The sequence below is a fragment of the Eleutherodactylus coqui genome, chromosome 5, assembly GCF_035609145.1.
Source record: "Eleutherodactylus coqui strain aEleCoq1 chromosome 5, aEleCoq1.hap1, whole genome shotgun sequence".
Classification (NCBI taxonomy): Eukaryota; Metazoa; Chordata; class Amphibia; order Anura; family Eleutherodactylidae; genus Eleutherodactylus; species Eleutherodactylus coqui.
In genome coordinates, this window is record NC_089841.1 from 22,726,545 (window position 1) to 22,745,873 (window position 19,329).

General features: G+C 45.6%; 1 protein-coding gene across 2 annotated transcripts in view; it reads right to left on the reverse strand.

The window, feature by feature from the left end:
• Nucleotides 1-19,329, reverse strand: part of LOC136627325 (oocyte zinc finger protein XlCOF7.1-like) — a 722,169-nt gene that overhangs the window by 473,113 nt on the left and 229,727 nt on the right. For both annotated transcript variants that reach the window (XM_066602331.1, XM_066602335.1), the window contains one exon: nt 16,518-18,244. In XM_066602331.1, coding sequence (XP_066458428.1) covers nt 16,542-18,244 — 1,703 coding nt within the window. In that variant the 3' untranslated portion in view covers nt 16,518-16,541. Of the gene's footprint in view, nt 18,245-19,329 lie in introns of those variants that run through there.

Consider the following 19,329-nt stretch of genomic DNA (forward strand, 5'->3'; position numbering starts at 1 on the left):
TGTTTCCCAAAGCACCCCCTCGCGCCAAACCACCCTGCAGAGGCCTAGGTCTTCAAAGGTGTGGATGCTTTTCAGTGAGAGCGCGGATGACCGACGAACTGTGGTGTGCAACCTGTGTCGCACCAAGATCAGCCGGGGAGCCACCACTACCAGCCTCACCACCACCAGCATGCGCAGGCATATGATGGCCAAGCACCCAACAAGGTAGGACGAAGGCCGTTCACCGCCTCCGGGTCACACTACTGCCTCTCCCCCTGTGCCCCAACCTGCCGCTCAGATCCAACGCCCGTCTCAGAACACAGGCGCCAGTGCCTCCCGGCCTGCACCCACACCCTCACCTCCGCTGTCCTCGGCCCCATCCAGCAATGTCTCTCAGCGCAGCATCCAGCTGTCGCTAGCACAAGCGTTGGAGCGAAAGTGCAGATACGCCGCCACGCACCGGCACGTCACGCATTGAATGTGCACATTGCCAAATTGATCAGCCTGGAGATGCTGCTGTACAGTCTTGTGGAAACGGAGGCTTTCAAAAACATGATGGCGGCAGCGGTCCCACGCTACTCGGTCCCCAGTCGCCACTATTTTTCCCGGTGTGCCGTCCCAGCCCTACACCAGCACGTCTCCCGCAACATCAATCATGCCCTCACCACCGCAGTTACTGGGGAGGTCCACTTAACCACGGATACGTGGACAAGTACTGGCAGGCAGGGCCACTATATCTCCCTAACAGCACATTGGGTGAATTTGGTGGAGGCTGGGACCGAGTCAGAGCCTGGGACCGCACACGTCCTACCCACACCCAGAATTGCGGGTCCTTCCTCGGTTCTGTTATCTGCAGCGGTCTATGCCACCTCCTCTAAACCCTTCCCCTCTTCCTCCTCCTACGCAACCTCTACCTCTCAATTAAGAAATGTGAGCAGCGGGTCGCCAGCAGTTGGTGTGGCGCGGCGCGCCAGCACAGCAGTGGGCAAGCGTCAGAAGGCCGTACTGAAACTAGGTGACAAGAGGCACACGGGCCCCGAGCTGTTGCAGGGTCTGACTGAGCAGACTGACCTCTGGCTTTTGCCGCTGAGCCTGCAACCGGGCATGGTCGTGTGTGACAATGGCCGTAAACTGGTGGCGGCACTGCAGCTCGGCAGCCTCACACATGTGCCATGCCTGGTCCACATCTTCAATCTGGTGGTTCAGCAGTTTCTGAAAAACTACCTGCACTTGTCAGACCTGCTTGGCAAGGTGCGCCACGTCTGCGCACATTTCCGCAGGTCCACCACGGATGCTGCCACCCTGAGGACCCTGCAACATTGGTTTAATCTGCCAGAGCGCCGGCTGCTGTGCGACGTGCCCACACGGTGGAATTCTATGCTCTACATGTTGGCCAGGCTGTATGAGCAGCGTAGAGCAATAGTGGAATGCCAACTCCAACATGGGCGGCGTAGTGGTAGTCAGTGTCATGGAATATAAGGTGTTAAGTTTCAGAATGCAATAAGTGTATGTTTCTTACCTTGCATTGAACTATTGACCCTTAAATAGAAGACTAAAACCTATGCTTTGTAGTGCCAGGAACTAGGATTTTAAGATAAGAAGTCAACAGACAAATTAAATAAGGCTAAGCTATGTTAACAGAGAAGACACACAACTATTGCAGAACTATTGTCTAATGCAACAGCAATATCCTGACTTAGGTCATTTCTATGTCTGAGACGGGCCTTAAGAGCTTTGTGAATATAATGTCAATATAGATGTCAATAAGTCTTATGATCAATAAGTATTTTCACCTTTGTAACAGTAAACTACGTAACACAAATCTTTGTACCAGGCAACATTTGGATACGCCCTCGTCTTTCTGTATAAGAGTTGGCAATGTTGATAATAAAGTAGAATTCATTGATTCTCACTGGAGAAGTGTCTTGACATAGCATGGAGTGATTTCATGCTATTGATAGATAATGCTAGCAAAATCTCCTCGTCACGGGCTTCCATATCTACCAATGTGGCACCTGGCAACGAGGTCATCAGATCAATACCGGTGTGGTCCGATAACATCAGCCTCCCCAATTCTTTACCGAGGAGTGGCCTTGGATGGCAGACATCTGCCAGGTCCTCGGAAACTTTGAGGAGCCTACCCAGATGGTGAGCGGGAATGCTGCAATCACTAGCGTCACCATTCCTCTGCTATGCCTGCTGAGAAGTTCGCTGCAAAGCATAAAGGCTGAGGCTTTGCGGTCGGAAAAGGAGACGGGGGAAGAGAATATGTCGCTTGATAGTCAGAGCACCCTCATGTCTATATGTCAGCACGTTTTGTAGGAGGGGGAGGAGCAGGAGGAGGAGGGGGAAGAGACAGCTGGGCCCACTGCAGACGGTACCCATGCTGCTTGCCTCCCATCTGTTCAGCATGTATGGCCTGTGGATGAGGAGGAGAATCTGGAAAGTGATCTTCGTAGTGAAGACAGCGATGTTTTGCGTACTGGTACCCTGGCACACATGGCTGACTTCATGTTAGGCTGCCTTTCTCATGACCCTCGCGTTAGACACATTCTGGCCACTACAGATTTCTGGGTGTACACCCTTCTCGACCCCCGGTATAAGGAGAACCTTTCCACTCTCATTCCCGAAGAGGAAAGGGGTATGAAAGTGATGCAATACCACATGGCCCCGGTGGACAAACTGATGGTAAACTTCCCATCTGACAGCGTTAGCGGCAGAAGCCGCAGTTCCCAGGGCCAAGTAGTATGGGAGGTGCGGAGATCAGACAGCATGTTCTGCGCATGCAGGGGAACACTTTACAAGGCCTTTGCCAGCTTTATGGCTCACCAGCAAGACTGCGTCACCACTCCCCAGTCAAGGCTGAGTCGGAGGGAGCACTGTAAAAAGATGGCGAGGGAGTACGTAGCCGATCATACCACCGTCCTCCGTGATGCTGCAGCTCCATACAGCTATTGGGTGTCAAAGCTGGACACGGGGCACGAACTTGCGCTGTATGCCCTGGAGGTGCTGGCTTGCCCTGCCGCTAGTGTCTTTTCAGAGAGGGTGTTTTGTGCAGCGGGGGGAATCATCACGGACAAGCGTACCCGCCTGTCAATTTCCAGTGCCGACATGCTTACACTTATAAAGATGAACAAAGCCTGGATTTCCCCAGACTTCTCTTCTCCACCGGCGGAGAGCAGCGGAACCTAAAGAATCTTTTCGCTGCAACCGCAGATAAAAGCACTCTTCTCTATCACCAGGAAAATGGGGCATTTATCTTTGTCAATCTGTCTCTGACATTAGTCCTCCTCCTGCTACTCCTCCTCCAGAAACAACATGTCATCGCGCTGAACGGCCAATTTTTCTGCGGCACAAAAGGCTACATCTACCAATTTTTTAAATAATTTTTTAAAGTTTCAAAAATATTGAGACTGTAACATGAACCATTTTTTTCAACAGGGATGCCTCCAGGCTCTGTTACAAATTAAGCCACAGTGAGATGTATCTTTAAAAAAATGTTTATGGGTTTCACCTGACCCCTCGGTTGATAAATTTTTCAGAGGTACACTTGTACTCTTGGTACACTAATTTTGGGGTCCACGCCTACACTCTTATCCAACTAATTTTTCCGGCCTTCGCCTACGCTCATGGTATCCCAATGTTTCAGAGGTTGGCCTATACTATTACTACAGAAATTTTACTGGGGTCTGCCTGCCTGCCTATACTTCTGGTACAAGAAAGTTACAGGGGTCTGCCTATACTGCTCCCACTTACATGTTACAGGGCTCTGCCTATACTTCTGCAACGTAAATCTTACAGGGGTCTTCCTATACTGCTGCCACAAGGATGTTACTGGGGTCTGCCTATACTGCTGCCCCGTTATATTAATGGGGTTTGCTTATACTGCTGCCACAAGGATGTTACTGAGGTCTGCTAATACTGCTGCCACGTTAATGTTACAGGGGTCTGCCTATGCTTCTGCTACTTAAATGTTACAGGGGTCTGCTTATACTGCTGCTACAAAAATGTTTCAGGGGTCTGCTTATACTGCTGCAACAGAAATGTTACTGGGGTCTGCCTATACTTCTACTACAGACATGTTACAGGGGTCTGCCTATGCTTCTGCTACATAAATGTCACAGGGATTTGCTTATACTGCTGCTACAGAAGTGTTACAGGGGTCTGCCAATACTGCTGCTACATAACTGTTACAGGGGTCTGCCTGTACTTCTGCTACAAGAATGTTACTGGGGTCTGCCTATACTTCTGCCACGTAAATGTTACAGGGGGTCTGCCTGTACTGCTGCTACTGAAATGTTACAGGGGTCTGGCAATACTGCAGCTACATAAATGTTACTGGGGTCTGCCTATACTTCTGCTAATGAAATGTTACTGGGGTCTGTCTATACTTTACTACAGAAATGTTAATGGGGTCTCCCTAGACTTCTGCAACATAAATGTTACTAGGGTCAGCCTATACCTTTGCTACAGGAATATTACAGGGGTCTGTGTATACTATGGGTGCACTAAGTCTTCCCATCGCGGTGTTCTACCTATCTGGCCCCCAAAAAACCCCAGACTGACTAGGGCATGGTGTGTGGGCCGCGGCCAACATGTATTTACTCTCACGTAACCTCAGCTATCCGGGGCACTGCAATGGGATTTCTTTATGTACCGTCTGTGTGATCCTGCTAGCCACCCATGCTGTGGGTGCGCACAGACTTGCCATAGCGGAGTTTTACCTGCCTGGCACTTTTGAAAAAACCCAGAATGTCTAGGGCATGGCGTGTGGGCCGCGGCCAACATGTATTTCCTCTCACGTCACATCAGCTATCCGGGGCACTGCAATGGGATTTCTTTATGTACCGTCTGTGTGTTCCTGCTAGCCACCCATGGTATGGGTGCACACAGACTTGCCATAGCGGAATTTTACCTGGCTGGCACTTTTAAAAAACCCAGAATGTCTAGGGCATGGCGTGTGGGCCGCGGCCAACATGTTTTTTTCTCTCACGTAACCTCAGCTATCCGGGGCACTGCAATGGGATTTCTTTATGTACCGTCTGTGTGTTCCTGCTAGCCACCCATGCTGTGGGTGCACACAGACTTGCCATAGCGAAGTTGTACCTGTCTTTTTTTTTTTAAATCAGAGTTTTTTATTCATTTTTCAAGCATAACATGTGATATACAGTTACAGATTGCCATATTCTATGGGGTTAGTATGGCGTCAGATGTGAGTCTTTTCTTAATATAAACTAATATTGTTGGCCGTGTTTCATTGAGCATCAGAATAGTTTGTATGTGGCGAACCTGGTGTGCCTATATAACCCTTCTTAAACAACTGTGGGGGGGGGGGGGTGGAGGGATAAACAAGACAAGGGGAAGGGGTGAGGGGGGAAGTTATAGGGGGGCAGGTGAGGGGAGGGGGTATTATCTCAATTTCCCACCATTCTTCTGTCCTCCTTTGTCTCAATCGTTCTGATCTGTTCGGGGCCTCTCTATCAGACTCTGAGTTAAGGCCCTCATGGTCTCTCTTAGGTGGTTTTTATCAAGGTATGGACTGGTGTGGTAGAGTAGTGGTACTAGGTCTTTTTCTCTTTTTGTTTATATCAGCCGAGGTATTTCCAGGGGGTCCACATTTTCACAAATCCATCATGATCTCCCCTAGACCAACTCGAAAGTTCCTCCAGGTTACAGATCATGTCTACTTTTTCTTTCCATTGGGCCAATGTAGGAGGAATCTTCTGGAGCCAGAGCCTAGGGATCAAGGTTTTTGCTGCATCTATTAAGAGCGCAATCAATTTGCATTTCAACGGGTGAAAGTTTGTTTATGGCCTCCAGAGTAAAACCGTATCGACCGATAGCTCTAGATTCGGGGAAAGTTTTTGTAGGGTTTTCTCCACCTCTTTCCAGAAAGGTGCAACAATTGGGCGTTCCCAGCAGATGTGCAAGTAGGAGCCTACAGAGAAGTCTCATCTCCAGCACTTATTGTGGGGGGCTAGTTTATATGCGTGTAGCCATTGTGGGGTTTTATACCATCTTACCAAGAGTTTATAATGGCTCTCTTGTAGTAAGACGCACGGTGAGAGGCCAAAAGCTGTTTTCATAATAGTTTTGGTTTCTTCAGGAGAAAGCGAGATGTTTAATTCACTTTCCCACGAGATTACAAAGGCTGTTTTTGTAGGGATGGTTGAGAGATGAATCGTTTTTTTATGTTTGCTAGTTTCCTTTGTCCCAGAGCCTTCTCGCCTAAGGCTCTCTCGAATGGTGTCTTAGGTCTAGTGGACTTGAACGTTTTCTGGAACTTCTCAATAGTTTAAATAATGTGAGCTTTTTGTAGGACTGAGAAAGTATGCTGAGGGAGGAGGGTCAAAAGTACTTCTGGAGGGGGTTTATGTGCCAGAGCCTGGAGATCTCCTACTGAGAACTTTTTGAATTTTTTCCATATACTAGCAGTTGTCAGATCAGGAGGGGTGTCTACTAGCTTGCATAATGCACGAAGAGGCATTGCTGGGGATGGATTCGGGGCCAGGGAGCTCCCAAGCTCGCCCCAGGCCTCACAGGGGCCTCGGAGAAGGGGTTCAAATTTGCTCCTCTCGAACCTGAACCTAGGGGGGAACCACAAATCCTCCACCAAGGACTCCCCACACACACCCTCCACCAGTAAAGATAGGGTCGGGTCCCTTATGGGCTGGGTGAGCTCCATCCAGTAGCTTAGTTGTACTACTTTGTGGAAGTCTTCTATACATGGTAAGTCCATTCCGCTTTTGTGTCTTTTTTTATCATTAAGCCATAAGCCAGGCATGGCCTTTTGTGTCGCCATACATAGTCTGTGAAGGCTCTCTTAAGGGCTTTGAAAAAGAATCTTGGAAGTGAAATTGGGAGCATGCGAAGTTTATATAATATTGTTGGGAGGACATAAGATTTTAGAATATTTTTCCTGCCAAACCAAGAAATGGTAGGCAGGTCATAGGAGTGAAGCATTACTTTCACTTTGGCTATCAGAGGATGAAAATTATATTTATAAATGTCTTCTGCTTTTTTGGTGAGGTTGATCCCGAGATACTTAAATGGGAGTTAGACCAGGTGAAGGGTGAGCTGGACTTGAAGAGGCGATACTTTGATTCTGGTATAGAGATGTTTAATATTGTGGATTTGGAGAAATTTACTTTAAAATTTAATAAGGTGCCAAATTCTTGTAAAAGTAGAGTAAGTCTAGGGATCCCCCTTTCGGGGTCCGTGACAACAAACATGATGTCATCGGCGAACGCCGCAGTGGATATAGAGTGGGGGGCCTGTTGTAAGGCCTTTTATTTCTGGGTCCTGCCTCACTTTCTGGAGGAAGCGTTCTAGTGCGAGAATGAAGAGGGAGGGGGAAAGTGGGCATCCCTGGCGAGCTCCAATGCGTATATCGAATGGAGGGGAAAGTATTTCATTAATTTTTAGTCTTGCATACTGTTTAGAGTATAATGAAAAAATTGATGCAATGAAGGGGGGGGGGGGGCAAATTAAATCGCCTGAGAGCTGCTTCCAGGTAAGTCCAGCTCACCCTATCAAATGCCTTTTCGGCGTCTGTTCCCAAAAAAGCTAAAGGGATATTCCGCGACTGGGCATATCTAGCTATATGTAGTAAACGGAGACAGTTGTCCCTGCCCTCCCTTCCTTTGACGAATCCCGTTTGTTCATTATTAATTAATGCAGGGATGAGATCTTCAAGTTTTTTTGCCTGGAGCTTGGCCGAGATCTTGACGTCTAAGTTCAGCAACGAAATTGGCCTGTAGCTGCCACATAGCTCAGGGTTTTTCCCCTCCTTATGTAGCAGCGTAATGTGCGATTTTAATACTTGTTTAGGTAGGGATTTTCCTTGTAAAAGGGCATTACATAAGTCTTTAAGGCGAGGGATTAGTATCTCTTTGAAAGATTTGTAGTAGGCGACCAATAGGCCGTCCGGGCCGGGACTTTTCCCTGACGGGCAAGATTCAAGTATACTTTCTATTTCTGTGTCCGTTGCCGGAGCCATCAAATTACTAGCTTCCGTTGCGTTTAATTTAGGGAGATTGTGAGCGTTCAAGAAGTTATCTAGTTCAACTTTTGTTTTTTGTGGAGTGGGGTTTCCCTCTAAGCCACTTAAGTCATACAGTTCTGTGTAGAATTTCTGAAATTCAGTAGCTATTTCTGCCGTCGATGATACAACTTCACCTGTTTTTGTTTTTATTGTTGAGATATGGTTTCTTGCGCGCGCTTTTTTAATGAGGGCAGTCATAAACTTACTACCTTTGTTGCCGTGTGCATAGACTGTAAGTTTAAAGAATAAACGCTTTTTGTTAAGTCTAGACTCCAAGCAATTTTTGAGATCGCGTCTTAAAGCTGTCAATTCCTCTAAATTATTTTTGGATTGGGAGTTTTTTAATTTTTTGTTCTAGTTTTACTATTTGGTTGTTTTTGTTGCTGTTTCTTCATCCTTGTCCCTAGTGCTATCAAGAGGCCTCTTAAGAAAGCCTTGTGGGCTTGCCATATAATGGGTATTTCTATGTCGTCTTTTGAGTTTAATTGAAAGTATTCCTCTATTAGTTTGGACAGTCGTGTCCTTTCGTCTACTGAATCTAGTACAGATTCATTTAGCCTCCATCTCCATTCTTTTGGTTCCGTTTTACCGAACTTGATATCTGGATGTAGGGGGGCATGGTCTGATATGGTCATTGCATCGATATAGTATGTAAAGTCCTTGGTGGATGGGTGCAAGCACCTCCAAGCTTCAGTAACTTCCAGGTTCTGGAGCGCTCGATTTATAGTCCTACGTTTCCCCCGCGAGACCTGGAAGCGACCTGTTGAGGTGTCCAGTAGGGGGTTCAGGGTTAGATTCCAATCCCCTCCAACGACTATCTGGCCCACAGCAAATTATTTTAGGATCTCTAGTTGATTCATTAACCAGGGCACTTGGTCAGAATTGGGTGCATATAGGTTTGCAAAGGTTATCTTCACATTGTTTATTGTGCCTTTCAGAAAGATGACCCTCCCCTCCCCATCTGCATATTGGGCTTCGTATTTGAAGATGATGGACCTGCGAAAAAGGATGGAAACCCCTTTTGAAGCCGATGTGGGATGTGGGTTATGGTACTCTTGCGGGAAAAGCCTCCCGGGGAGTGTCATATGTTTGTTACCCTTGAAATGGGTTTCTTGGAGAAAGAGGACCTTTGTATCATACCTTTTTAGTAGTGCCGAGAGGTTATGCCTTTTGAGAGGTGAATTCAGGCCCCGAACATTGAACGTAGAAATGCGGGTGGTATGCATTTTCAGCCTAGGAGGGGGCTAATGTAGAGAAGAGCTCTGTTCTTGGCTTGGAGTGCTGAAAATAAAGGTTAGAATGTGAATACACAATAAACGACTTTATCAGAGGGGTAGTCTGGAGGGTCTCTCTCCGGAGTAATAAGAGGGAATGAGAGGGTGAGGAGCGGGAAGGGGGTGGGGAAGGGGCAAAATGGAAGGATAGAAGACAGTGACTGAAAGACAAGAGGGGAAGGAATAACTTGTAGAAGTAACTTTGTGTTACTCTCTATAGGTATTTTTCCTCCACGAGAGTAAGTATACACAAATATGGAGGGGGGGGGGGAAAGAGATATGCAGCGTTATGAGCTGAGTTTATATCTTAACTGGGCTTTTAGCCTGATCGGTACAGGCACCACCGGGGCCCAGTAACTTCTTCCTGCTCGGGACGAGCAAGGTAACTATAATCATTTAAGATAATTGCGGTGAGTGTGCATGACCTTAGAAGAGCACAGTAGATTAACTATTTAGAATGTCTTCTTGTGAACTGTCCTATGAAACAAGTAACCATTTTGGTTGCCAACTGGGTAGAACGCCTAGTCGGTCAGAGATATTAAGTGATAGGATCAGCGTCCAGAGTATCAAGTGTCATTTGGTGTAGTTTCCTCTCTGTTCTTCTTTTTGCTCTTTGGAGATTTCTGGTTTCTGACCAGTTGCCACATCTCTGGCATGGGCAGTTGTGTGCAATTTTGTAGCTCTGGTAAGGGTAACCAGCAGGGTAAGTAAATTGGATCGACTCCCAGGTGTGGCCAGCAGTTCTGTAGGTCTTCTGGGGAGCGTATGTTAAAGCACTTGCTTTTGTAGTTGAAGCCCAGGCCGAAGGGGAACAGCCACGCATATTTTATATTTTTTTTATTTTAGGACGTCTAGTAGCGGTCTCAATGCCCTTCTTTTCGTCAATGTGGAGGGGGCCAGGTCCTGGTAGATTTGGATCATAGTACCTCCATACTGTAGATCTTGTGAGTTTCTCGCTGCCCTCGGAACCGCCAGCGCATCTGGGAAAGATAATAATTTGCAAATTATATCCCTGGGTGGATCAGTGTTGGCTGGGACTGGTCTCATTGCTCGGTGAATTCTTTCAATGACCATAGGAGTCGCTTTGTCAGGCCCTACTAGTGAAGTGAAGATTTCCATAGCAACTTTTTCAAGGGCTTCTGTGGCCCAGGATTCAGGGAGTCCTTTTAAACGCACATTGTTACGTTTGTTACGGTTTTCTAAGTCCTCTTGTAGTAACAGAACTCTATTTAGCTGGTCATGGTGGTCTTTCAGAGCTTGCACCATTTCTAGAGAGTGTGTTGTAATACAGGAAGTGGAGTTCTCTAAATCATCTATCCTCCTTCCCATGCTTCTGACTTCCTCCTTTATTTCATTAAAATCAGCCATAACAGGGCGAAGAGCTGAGGAGAATAGTTCCTTCATAAAGCCCTTTTAGACTCTTTCGCCATCCTCCTCATCTGATGAATCTTCCATCTCCCTGTCAGCCACGGTTGCAGCGGCGGTCTGCTGGGATGGCGCCATCTTGCTTACTGCATGAGGGGAGCGAGCGGTCCGGTCTTTCAGAAATCGTTGAAGGTCTGATTGTCCTCTGGCTGGGCGAGGGGTGCCCTGGAGGTCTCCCCCTTTTTCTCTGCCTGTTCTGACCATTTTCTTTAAATGATTGCTGCTGGAAAGGGCCCCGGAGTGTGCTGTTGCAATGGGGTTCTGCAATCAAGCAGCCATTACACTCCGTGGTCAGGCTCTGCCTGGGGGCAGTGAAAAAATTAAGAGTTGACTTTCTTTATGAGAGTCTATAGTGTAAAAAATTGTTATAGTTTGGAACTTAAGGTTTGCACTGTAGGTTCCGTAAAAATTAGAGCGGGTCTCTTGTATGCTGAGTGTTCAGAGATTAGTGGGCTCCCCTTTATTTGTTCAGCCTCTATCTCCTCTCAGGGAAGGTAAGATGGTGGTGAGGCTTCTGGCGGGAAAAAACTTGCCCCTGTGGTGAAGAAAGGGGGGGAGTGGGGGGAGAAGATGGCGAGGAGGCAGGGGCTGCTTGTGTTATCATCTTTAGCTTTTCGTCCCAGAAAGAAGCTGCCTCGAATCTGATAGGGCACCTCACTCTTCTTGTTGGTTGCCCTGCTTTGGGCCGTCTCCCTCCTCCACTTCCCCGCTCACCCGTCCGGACGTCTCCCTTAGCTGCTCCGGTGGAATCGGGTGCCCGCTGAGTTGGTAAGTACAGCCTGTCCCGCTCTCCCTTACCCTCGCTCACCTCGGGGAATGGAATCGTTGCCCTGCTTTGTCTCTAGTAGGTTTCCTCTGGGCACTGCACTCCTATGAACGACGCGCTCCTTCTCGGCACCCAGAATGGCCGCAGCTTGTCTCCGGTGCACGGTCCCGATGTTCGGGTGCAGATCGGTCCGGTGTCGAGTCTTTCCCAGGGTTATCCCAGCCTGCAGGGATATCAGCTGTAGCTCGCAGGTGTCGCTGATAGTCCTAAAGGTGTCGGGGAAGGTCCATAATATCCCCTCTTGCTCAGGATCTCCGGAGCCGTGCCACTGTCCGTTCCACAGGTTAGCCCCCCCCCCGAGTTGTACCTGTCTATCCCCAAAACACTGACAGACTTGGGTAGGGTGCAGAGTGCAGATGGTTTACCCCTTGCGTTGTCGATGAGGTATCCGGCACCCAAACAGAATGAGTAGTGTGTGGACACATGGAGTCCACATTGCTATGTCACTCGCAGCACCTTGGGCCACACAAGGTGTTTGCTGAGATAGAGGCTGACCCAGGGCCCGCTCACATACTTCCCACACCGAGTATTGCTGCATTGTGGAGATGTGTAGAAGTGCTGGGCTGGAGCGGACTCCACTTTATGCCCACGGGGTTTATGACCACCTGACGGAGGTGGCAAAGGATTGGAATGAAGATGGAATGTCAATATATTATCAATTCTCAACAGCATTGTGGGCTATCGCCCACACTTTCAAAGAGGGTCGCTGCCTGGCCCTGCCAACCCTCTGCAGAGTGTGCCTCCGGTTCCTCCTCATGGCAGACGCACTTATAAATAGACACAGGGTTGTGCGGGGGGGGGGGGGGGGAAGCAGCATGTAACCCAGGAGAAGAGGCAGCGGTGTGTCCCGCAGGCAGTGATTGTCCTTGGTTGCAGGTAGTGTGGTGCTTAGCTAAGGCGTGCCTTGCTAATGAGGGTTTGTCCAAAGTAAAAATTGTTAGGGGGGGGGCCCACTCTTGCCGCTATTGTGGCTTAATAGTGGGACCTGGGAGCCTGATATGCAGCCCTGCATGTTGCCCCTTGCCTGCCCTATCTGTATCTGTGTCGTTTCCATCAGTTTCGTAGGTTTTGAAGATTTGCACAAATGAAAACCTTAGCGGAGCATGGGTCATATATAAAAATGCTCGAGTCGCCCATTGACTTCAATGGGGTTTGTTACTCGAAACGAACTCTCGAGCATCGCAGAAAGCTCAACTCGAGCAACGAGCACCCGAGCATTTTGGTGCTCACTCATCTCTAATGACGATCAATCAGCTGGTGGTAATTAGTTTTTAATTATTACATGCATATAAACTTTGAGTGTGGATAGTTTGAGCTTGAGAAAGACCCTATCTGGATATAAACGTCGCCGTTACTACCTGGTTTTGCAGTCCATGTTGTTTTTGTTACTGGAACCATAATGGAATATAGTTCCTTTTTATTCATCTTGCTGCCGTGGATGCTGCCTCTCTATGTATGGACTTCTCTATGTGGGAGAGTTTGTAAGGAAACACATATCATCCCAGCACCATTGGTCACATAGGAATTTATATAGACGCTACATTCACAGGTCTTCTTACATTTTACTCTGTACCTTAATACTAATGACTGGAATCCTACATTTACCGGCCAAGACTCTGATCTATTGACTATTTAGTGTGAGTCACGAAGAAGGGAGAATTATTACCAAAACATTTTTTTAAGCGGACAGTAACCGCCTGTTACACTACAAAAGGGTCCATATCCAAAAATGAAAAATTCCCATCCCCTCTGTGCAATCCTATCGCTTAAGATGCAATTGCACAAAAGACGAGGATTTCCACAATCAAATTCCCATCATCCTAGGAATAAATGGAGCCGATGAAGTTTCCTGACAGCGGAACAAGTGAGGCCGGGTGAGCCGTCATTCTTTATGCTTGTGGGGAAAACATTGAATTTATGGTTTTTGATTTTTTACTTTCTTTCACGTTTTACAGAGAGGTTTTTGTGAAAAAAAAACTGAATTTCCACACTTGGTGCATTATTACTTTGTCATGCTGGTGCAATTTATATAGAATGTTATCCTTTATCGCAGATTCTGATTGCAGCGATACAATAAATAGTAACAAAACATAGAAACATAGTAAATCCACGGAGTTCAGCCTATTACCCCAATATTGATCTACAGGAAGGCAAATATACCCAATGAGGTAAAAGCCATTTTTCCTTATTTTAAATGGAAAAAAAAAATTCAGACTCTGAGTCTGGCAGCTAGATCAGCGATCCCGGGATGACGACCCCTCTGAAGCAAACTAGTGACTATAACCGGTAATCTTGTTGCACTCAAGAATGGTATCCAGGCCCCTCTTGTACTCTTCTAGTGAGCAGCATCACATCATCAGGCAGAGAGTTCCATCGTCTCACTGCTCTTACAGTAAAGAACCCATTCTATGTTGCTTAGAAACCTTCTTTTCTCTAGATTTAGAGGGCGCTCCCTTGTTACAGTCACAGTCCTGGTAACAGACAAAATATTCTAACCTGTCAGGGTATAAGTGAGATGTATAAATGTAATTCACAGTCGGGATGCTGCTTGCATTTCAGATTTCCTGCTTTATTAATAAAATGTGCATTTCACAAATATGGAGAACGCGTTTCAGTTTTTATAAAACCTTGTTCACCTCTACATAATAAGCTAACAGACTCCCTTAAAAACTAAACCTTTAATTCATTCAAAACATTTGTGAATTTAACCCCTCGTTAGTGTGCAACATTGACTGCCTTTCACTCGTTGCTTCCCGTTAGCTCCGACGTTCAGGGCATCACATAGCCGCATGGTGTGGTATGCTAGATTCATTGATGACAGTCATCATTTGGGATAGGGCAGAACCTCCAGCTAATGAAGGCAGCTGAATTATCTGATAATGTGTATTCATGTATTTATATCAAATATCAATATGTGATTCTTATTGTAAAATAACAGAACTCTAATCTATCTGCATGTAAAGCCAATAGATGATGCAGAATGAATAGCGGTAATATGAAGATCGTCACCTACAATGGCCCATAATAATAGTACATAAACAGGTGTTTAATCCATTGGAAATAGAATGGATACCCAATGATATTTACATTAGATTCTCATATATAGGTAATTGAAATCTATAAGACCGGTTACAACACAAGCAGCGGCAGGATTTTACCAACTGCTATTAGAAGAATAAAATCCAGAAACAGATTATGCCAACAAGTTACTCAGAAATGTAATCAATTAATTTCCAAACGAAATCAATGTTATTCTAACAATTTTATTAAATTATGTATAATTAATTCATTTGTGTATGTATATGAATTTACTTGATATCTAATAGTACCATGTGATGCCATGAACGTCGGAGCTAACGGGGACCAACGAGTGAAAGGCAGTCAATGTTGCACACTAACGAGGGGTTAAACTCACATTTGTTCTTAATTACATTTGTACAAGAAAGCCAAAGAAAACGGTGGCTAATTAAGTCTTGCAAGATACGCCTGCAGAGAGGAACAGGGAGCAGAAGCCGGCCAAGGTGGGATTGATATCTCTATTTGAGCTCTATAACAGATATGCAATCTATTACGCCCTGCTTCTAGCTGACTTGGAGGGCTTTGCCAGGCCTGCGGCTGCCGCTGGTGCTCATCAGCTCCTTATAATCACCTAATGGAATCCTGATGGACTGCTAGCCGCTCCCTGACTATTGAGGTGCCTCAGCATCTAGGGGAGTGTGTGGCAAGGACTGAGATTAGTGAATTAGGTATAGCCCTTTGTGCTGAACCCATTAAACTCCCCACCTACACCCTTCCAACTCAGGTAAGTTGTTAATCGGAGCTTGTCAGGTGATCCAAGAGGCTTATACATAAGTGGTAACTTGGAAGATCCGGTCCGGCACAATAGTCCATATCAGGGAGCGAACATTTACATTCAATCACCACAGAAAGTGAAAATATAAATCTGAGATCGGGCAGATATTGTCAGAACAAATACAGAAGATCAGACTTAGAATTCACGGCTAACGGAACCCGGGCACACAACTCCATAATCCAGGGAACTCATGTACCAATAGTTTCCTGTACCAATCCCCTCCCCGGGAAGGAAATGGCTATAATGTACAAAGAACCCATATTGCCTGAATGACATCACAACATTTCATCCAAAACCATTCAATATGTCTTCTAAGGGTTAATCCTCCCTCTCAGTGAGGTGATGGCACAGAAAACCTTTCCTACGTGAGTCTTACTGGATTACGGAGATGTGCGCCCGGGTTCTGTTAGGCTTGAAGTCTAAGTAAGATCTTATGTATTCCTGTTGGCAGTATCTACCTGATCTGTAAATGTTTGCACCCTGATATGGGCTATTATGTCGCACCAGATTTCCCAAGTTGTCACTTATGTATAAAACTCTTGGCTCTCCTGAAATCTGGTGTGTTCAGAGCTCATCTGAGTGTGAAACATGTAGGGGGTTTGTTTTATCGGGCTGTGCGCCCCAAGTTGTATAGTCCTGTATAAGTAAAGTCTGATATGTTACACTGAAGTTGTAGAACCTTTCCCATGTGATCACAGCCGTATATTACTGTGTACGACTCTTCCTAGTATATGACCCTATAGTGATGAGATGGAGGGGTGACGCCCTTGCTGGGCTCAGTGCTGGAATACGCTTGTTACCATTATCATTTATGAAAGGGTCATTCTCAAAACCAAAAAATATCCTAACAAACTCCACAAAGTCCGGGATCCGCAGTGATTCTCCCCTCACTACTTATACACATAATGGGTACCAGCTCTCCCTCATCTCTATCAGTTCTGAGGAAACATCATCTAAAGGAAGAAGAAAGATCGGCCCAAATACAAACATGTAAGTTATACAAGTAAACTTTTATAAACAGTTAGAAGCAAGTTTAGAGACGCAGTTATATGTATCAGTGTGATACACGGCTGATATAAAGGTGAGCTATCTGGATTATATTCCGGATAACGGATGTTTATTGGTAATTACATACATTTCTTATTCATCATGGTTAGAAAAAACAGGTTTAAAAAATAGCTTCTCTTCTGTGTGAACTTTTTGATGTTGCAGTAAATTTGATTTGCGAGTAAAACATTTCCCACATTCTGAACATGAAAATGACTTCTCTCCTATGTGAGTGTCCTGATGTTTAACAAGGTCTGATTTCTGTGTAAAACATTTCCCACAATCTGTACATGAATATGGCTTCTCTCCTGTGTGAATCCTCATATGTTTTACAAGGCGAAATTTAAAAGCAAAACATTTCCCACAATCTGTACATGAATATGGCTTCTCTCCTGTGTGAATCCTCATATGTTTTACAAGGCGAAATTTAAAAGCAAAACATTTCCCACAATCTGTACATACAAACGGCTTCTCTCCTGTGTGATTTCTCATATGTGTAACAAGATGTGATTTCCCTGTAAAACATTTCCCACATTCTGAACATACAAATGGCTTCTCTCCTGTGTGAATTCTCTGATGTTTAACGAGGTCTGATTTCTGTGTAAAACATTTCCCACATTCTGAACATACAAACGGCTTCTCTCCTGTGTGACTTCTCTGATGTTTAACAAGCTCTGATTTCTGTGTAAAACATTTCCCACATTCTGAACATACAAACGGCTTCTCTCCTGTGTGATTTCTCTGATGTGCGACAAGGCCTGTTTTATGAGTAAAACATTTCCCACATTCTGCACATACAAATGGCTTCTCACCTGTGTGAATTCTCTGATGTGCGACAAGGCGAGATTTATTAGTAAAACCTTTCCCACATTCTGCACATACAAATGGCTTCTCACCTGTGTGAATCCTCATATGTTTTACAAGGCCTGTTTTATAAGTAAAACATTTCCCACATTCTGAACATACAAACGGCTTCTCTCCTGTGTGAATTCTCATATGTTTTATGAGGCCTGCTTTATGAGTTAAACATTTCCCACATTCTGAACATACAAACGGCTTCTCTCCTGTGTGAATTCTCATATGTGTAACAAGGCCTGTTTTATTAGTAAAACATTTCCCACATTCTGAACAGACAAATGGCTTCTCGCCTGTGTGAATTCTCTGATGTGCGACAAGGCGAGATTTATTAGTAAAACATTTCCCACATTCTGAACATACAAATGGCTTCTCTCCTGTGTGAATTCTCTGATGTGCGACAAGGCCCGTTTTATTAGTAAAACATTTCCCACATTCTGAACAGACAAATGGCTTCTCTCCTGTGTGAATTTTCTGATGTGCGACAAGGCGAAATTTAAAAGCAAAACATTTTCCACATTCTGAACATGAAAATGTCTTCTTTCCTGTGTGAATTCTCATATGTTTTCTGAGGCCTCTTTTATGAGTTAAACATTTCCCACATTCTGAACATAGAAATGGCTTCTCCCCTGTGTGAATTCTCTGATGTGTAACAAGATGTGATTTGGTTGTAAAACATTTCGCACACTCTGAACATGAATATGGCTTCTCCTTTCTGTCAGCTCTTTGAGGTTTTCTCCTTCTGTGAAATTTAGCAGTCTGTGATGGATCAGAAGATGGGACCTGTATGAGAGGCTCAGATGATGGGTCTTTACTGTGAAGGGCTGAGGAGATATCTGGGATAATGGCAGGTTCTTCATATGTAGCATGTATGATACCACAATCCTCTGCTTTACAATCTGCAGATATCAGATGTCCCTCTGAGCTCCCGGTACCGTCATCTGCCAAGAATAAAGTTAATTTCTTTTTCATATTATAGATCTTAAAAATAATCCTGACAGAGTGAGTGAGGATCATTCACTTATAGAAGGCGCTTGGTTTGCAGCTCACATAACCACCAAGTGATTGTCTGCAGAAAACATCACCAAAAACTACAGCTGTGAATCGGGACTTACAAGTAACTAATTCTGGTTTTCATCAATAACATGGGGGTCCTGGGGGTCTGAAAAAGGGTCATGAAGAGTAACTTGCAGCAGAGTCCCCCACAAGCCCCGGGCTCCTGTCCCCGGTAGATCTCCGAGCCCAAGCTACAGGAATAGTATATTCCATACAGATGGAGTTCGGCCATTTCTGCACCAACATTAGTTTCTGGTTTTCCATAAAGAACTCATATAAAATCTCCCATGAAGCCGGATGTCAGTAACACACGGTGTGCAGCAAATACAGAACTGCTCATCTATAAGACAGCTTGGTACATACAGTAATTCTATATTCTGTCACCTCAGACCAGGACTAGGCCGGGGCAGGGAGGCATTCTGAGTATTGCTCTGGGGCCCCATGGCTTCTTTGTATGACCCTGGAGCCTATACACTTCATAGTTCCCGGTCATGCGGCAAGCTCTGCGCTGTAGACCTGCAGTCGGGCTGGGATACATCTGTAAAATGTGCCCTTAATGCACTCGTCTGAAACTGGTCATAAAGGGGAAATACAGTTCCTGGTTCTGTATACATGTACACAGCTTGGCTCAGCTGCTGTATTTACGTACTAAGCTTGGTTCTGGTATTGCATCTATGTATATCACCAAGCTTGGTTCTGGTGCTGTAATTATGTTAGGGCCTTGGTTCTGATTCCTGTTAAATAGATAAACAAGGATGCAAGGACACATTGTGGCCGGTCACACACAAGCAGACCCCACCCACCGACTGCGGCCTGTCGCCATGTAATTATGCCAGTATTTTGTGTGGCCAACTGCACTGTGTGTTTCCACCCTTAACCCCTTGAGTGGCACGCCCGGAAATTTTCCGGGACGAGCTCCACTGCTCATAGCTACATAGCCCGGAAGATTTCCGGGCTATGTATCACTATG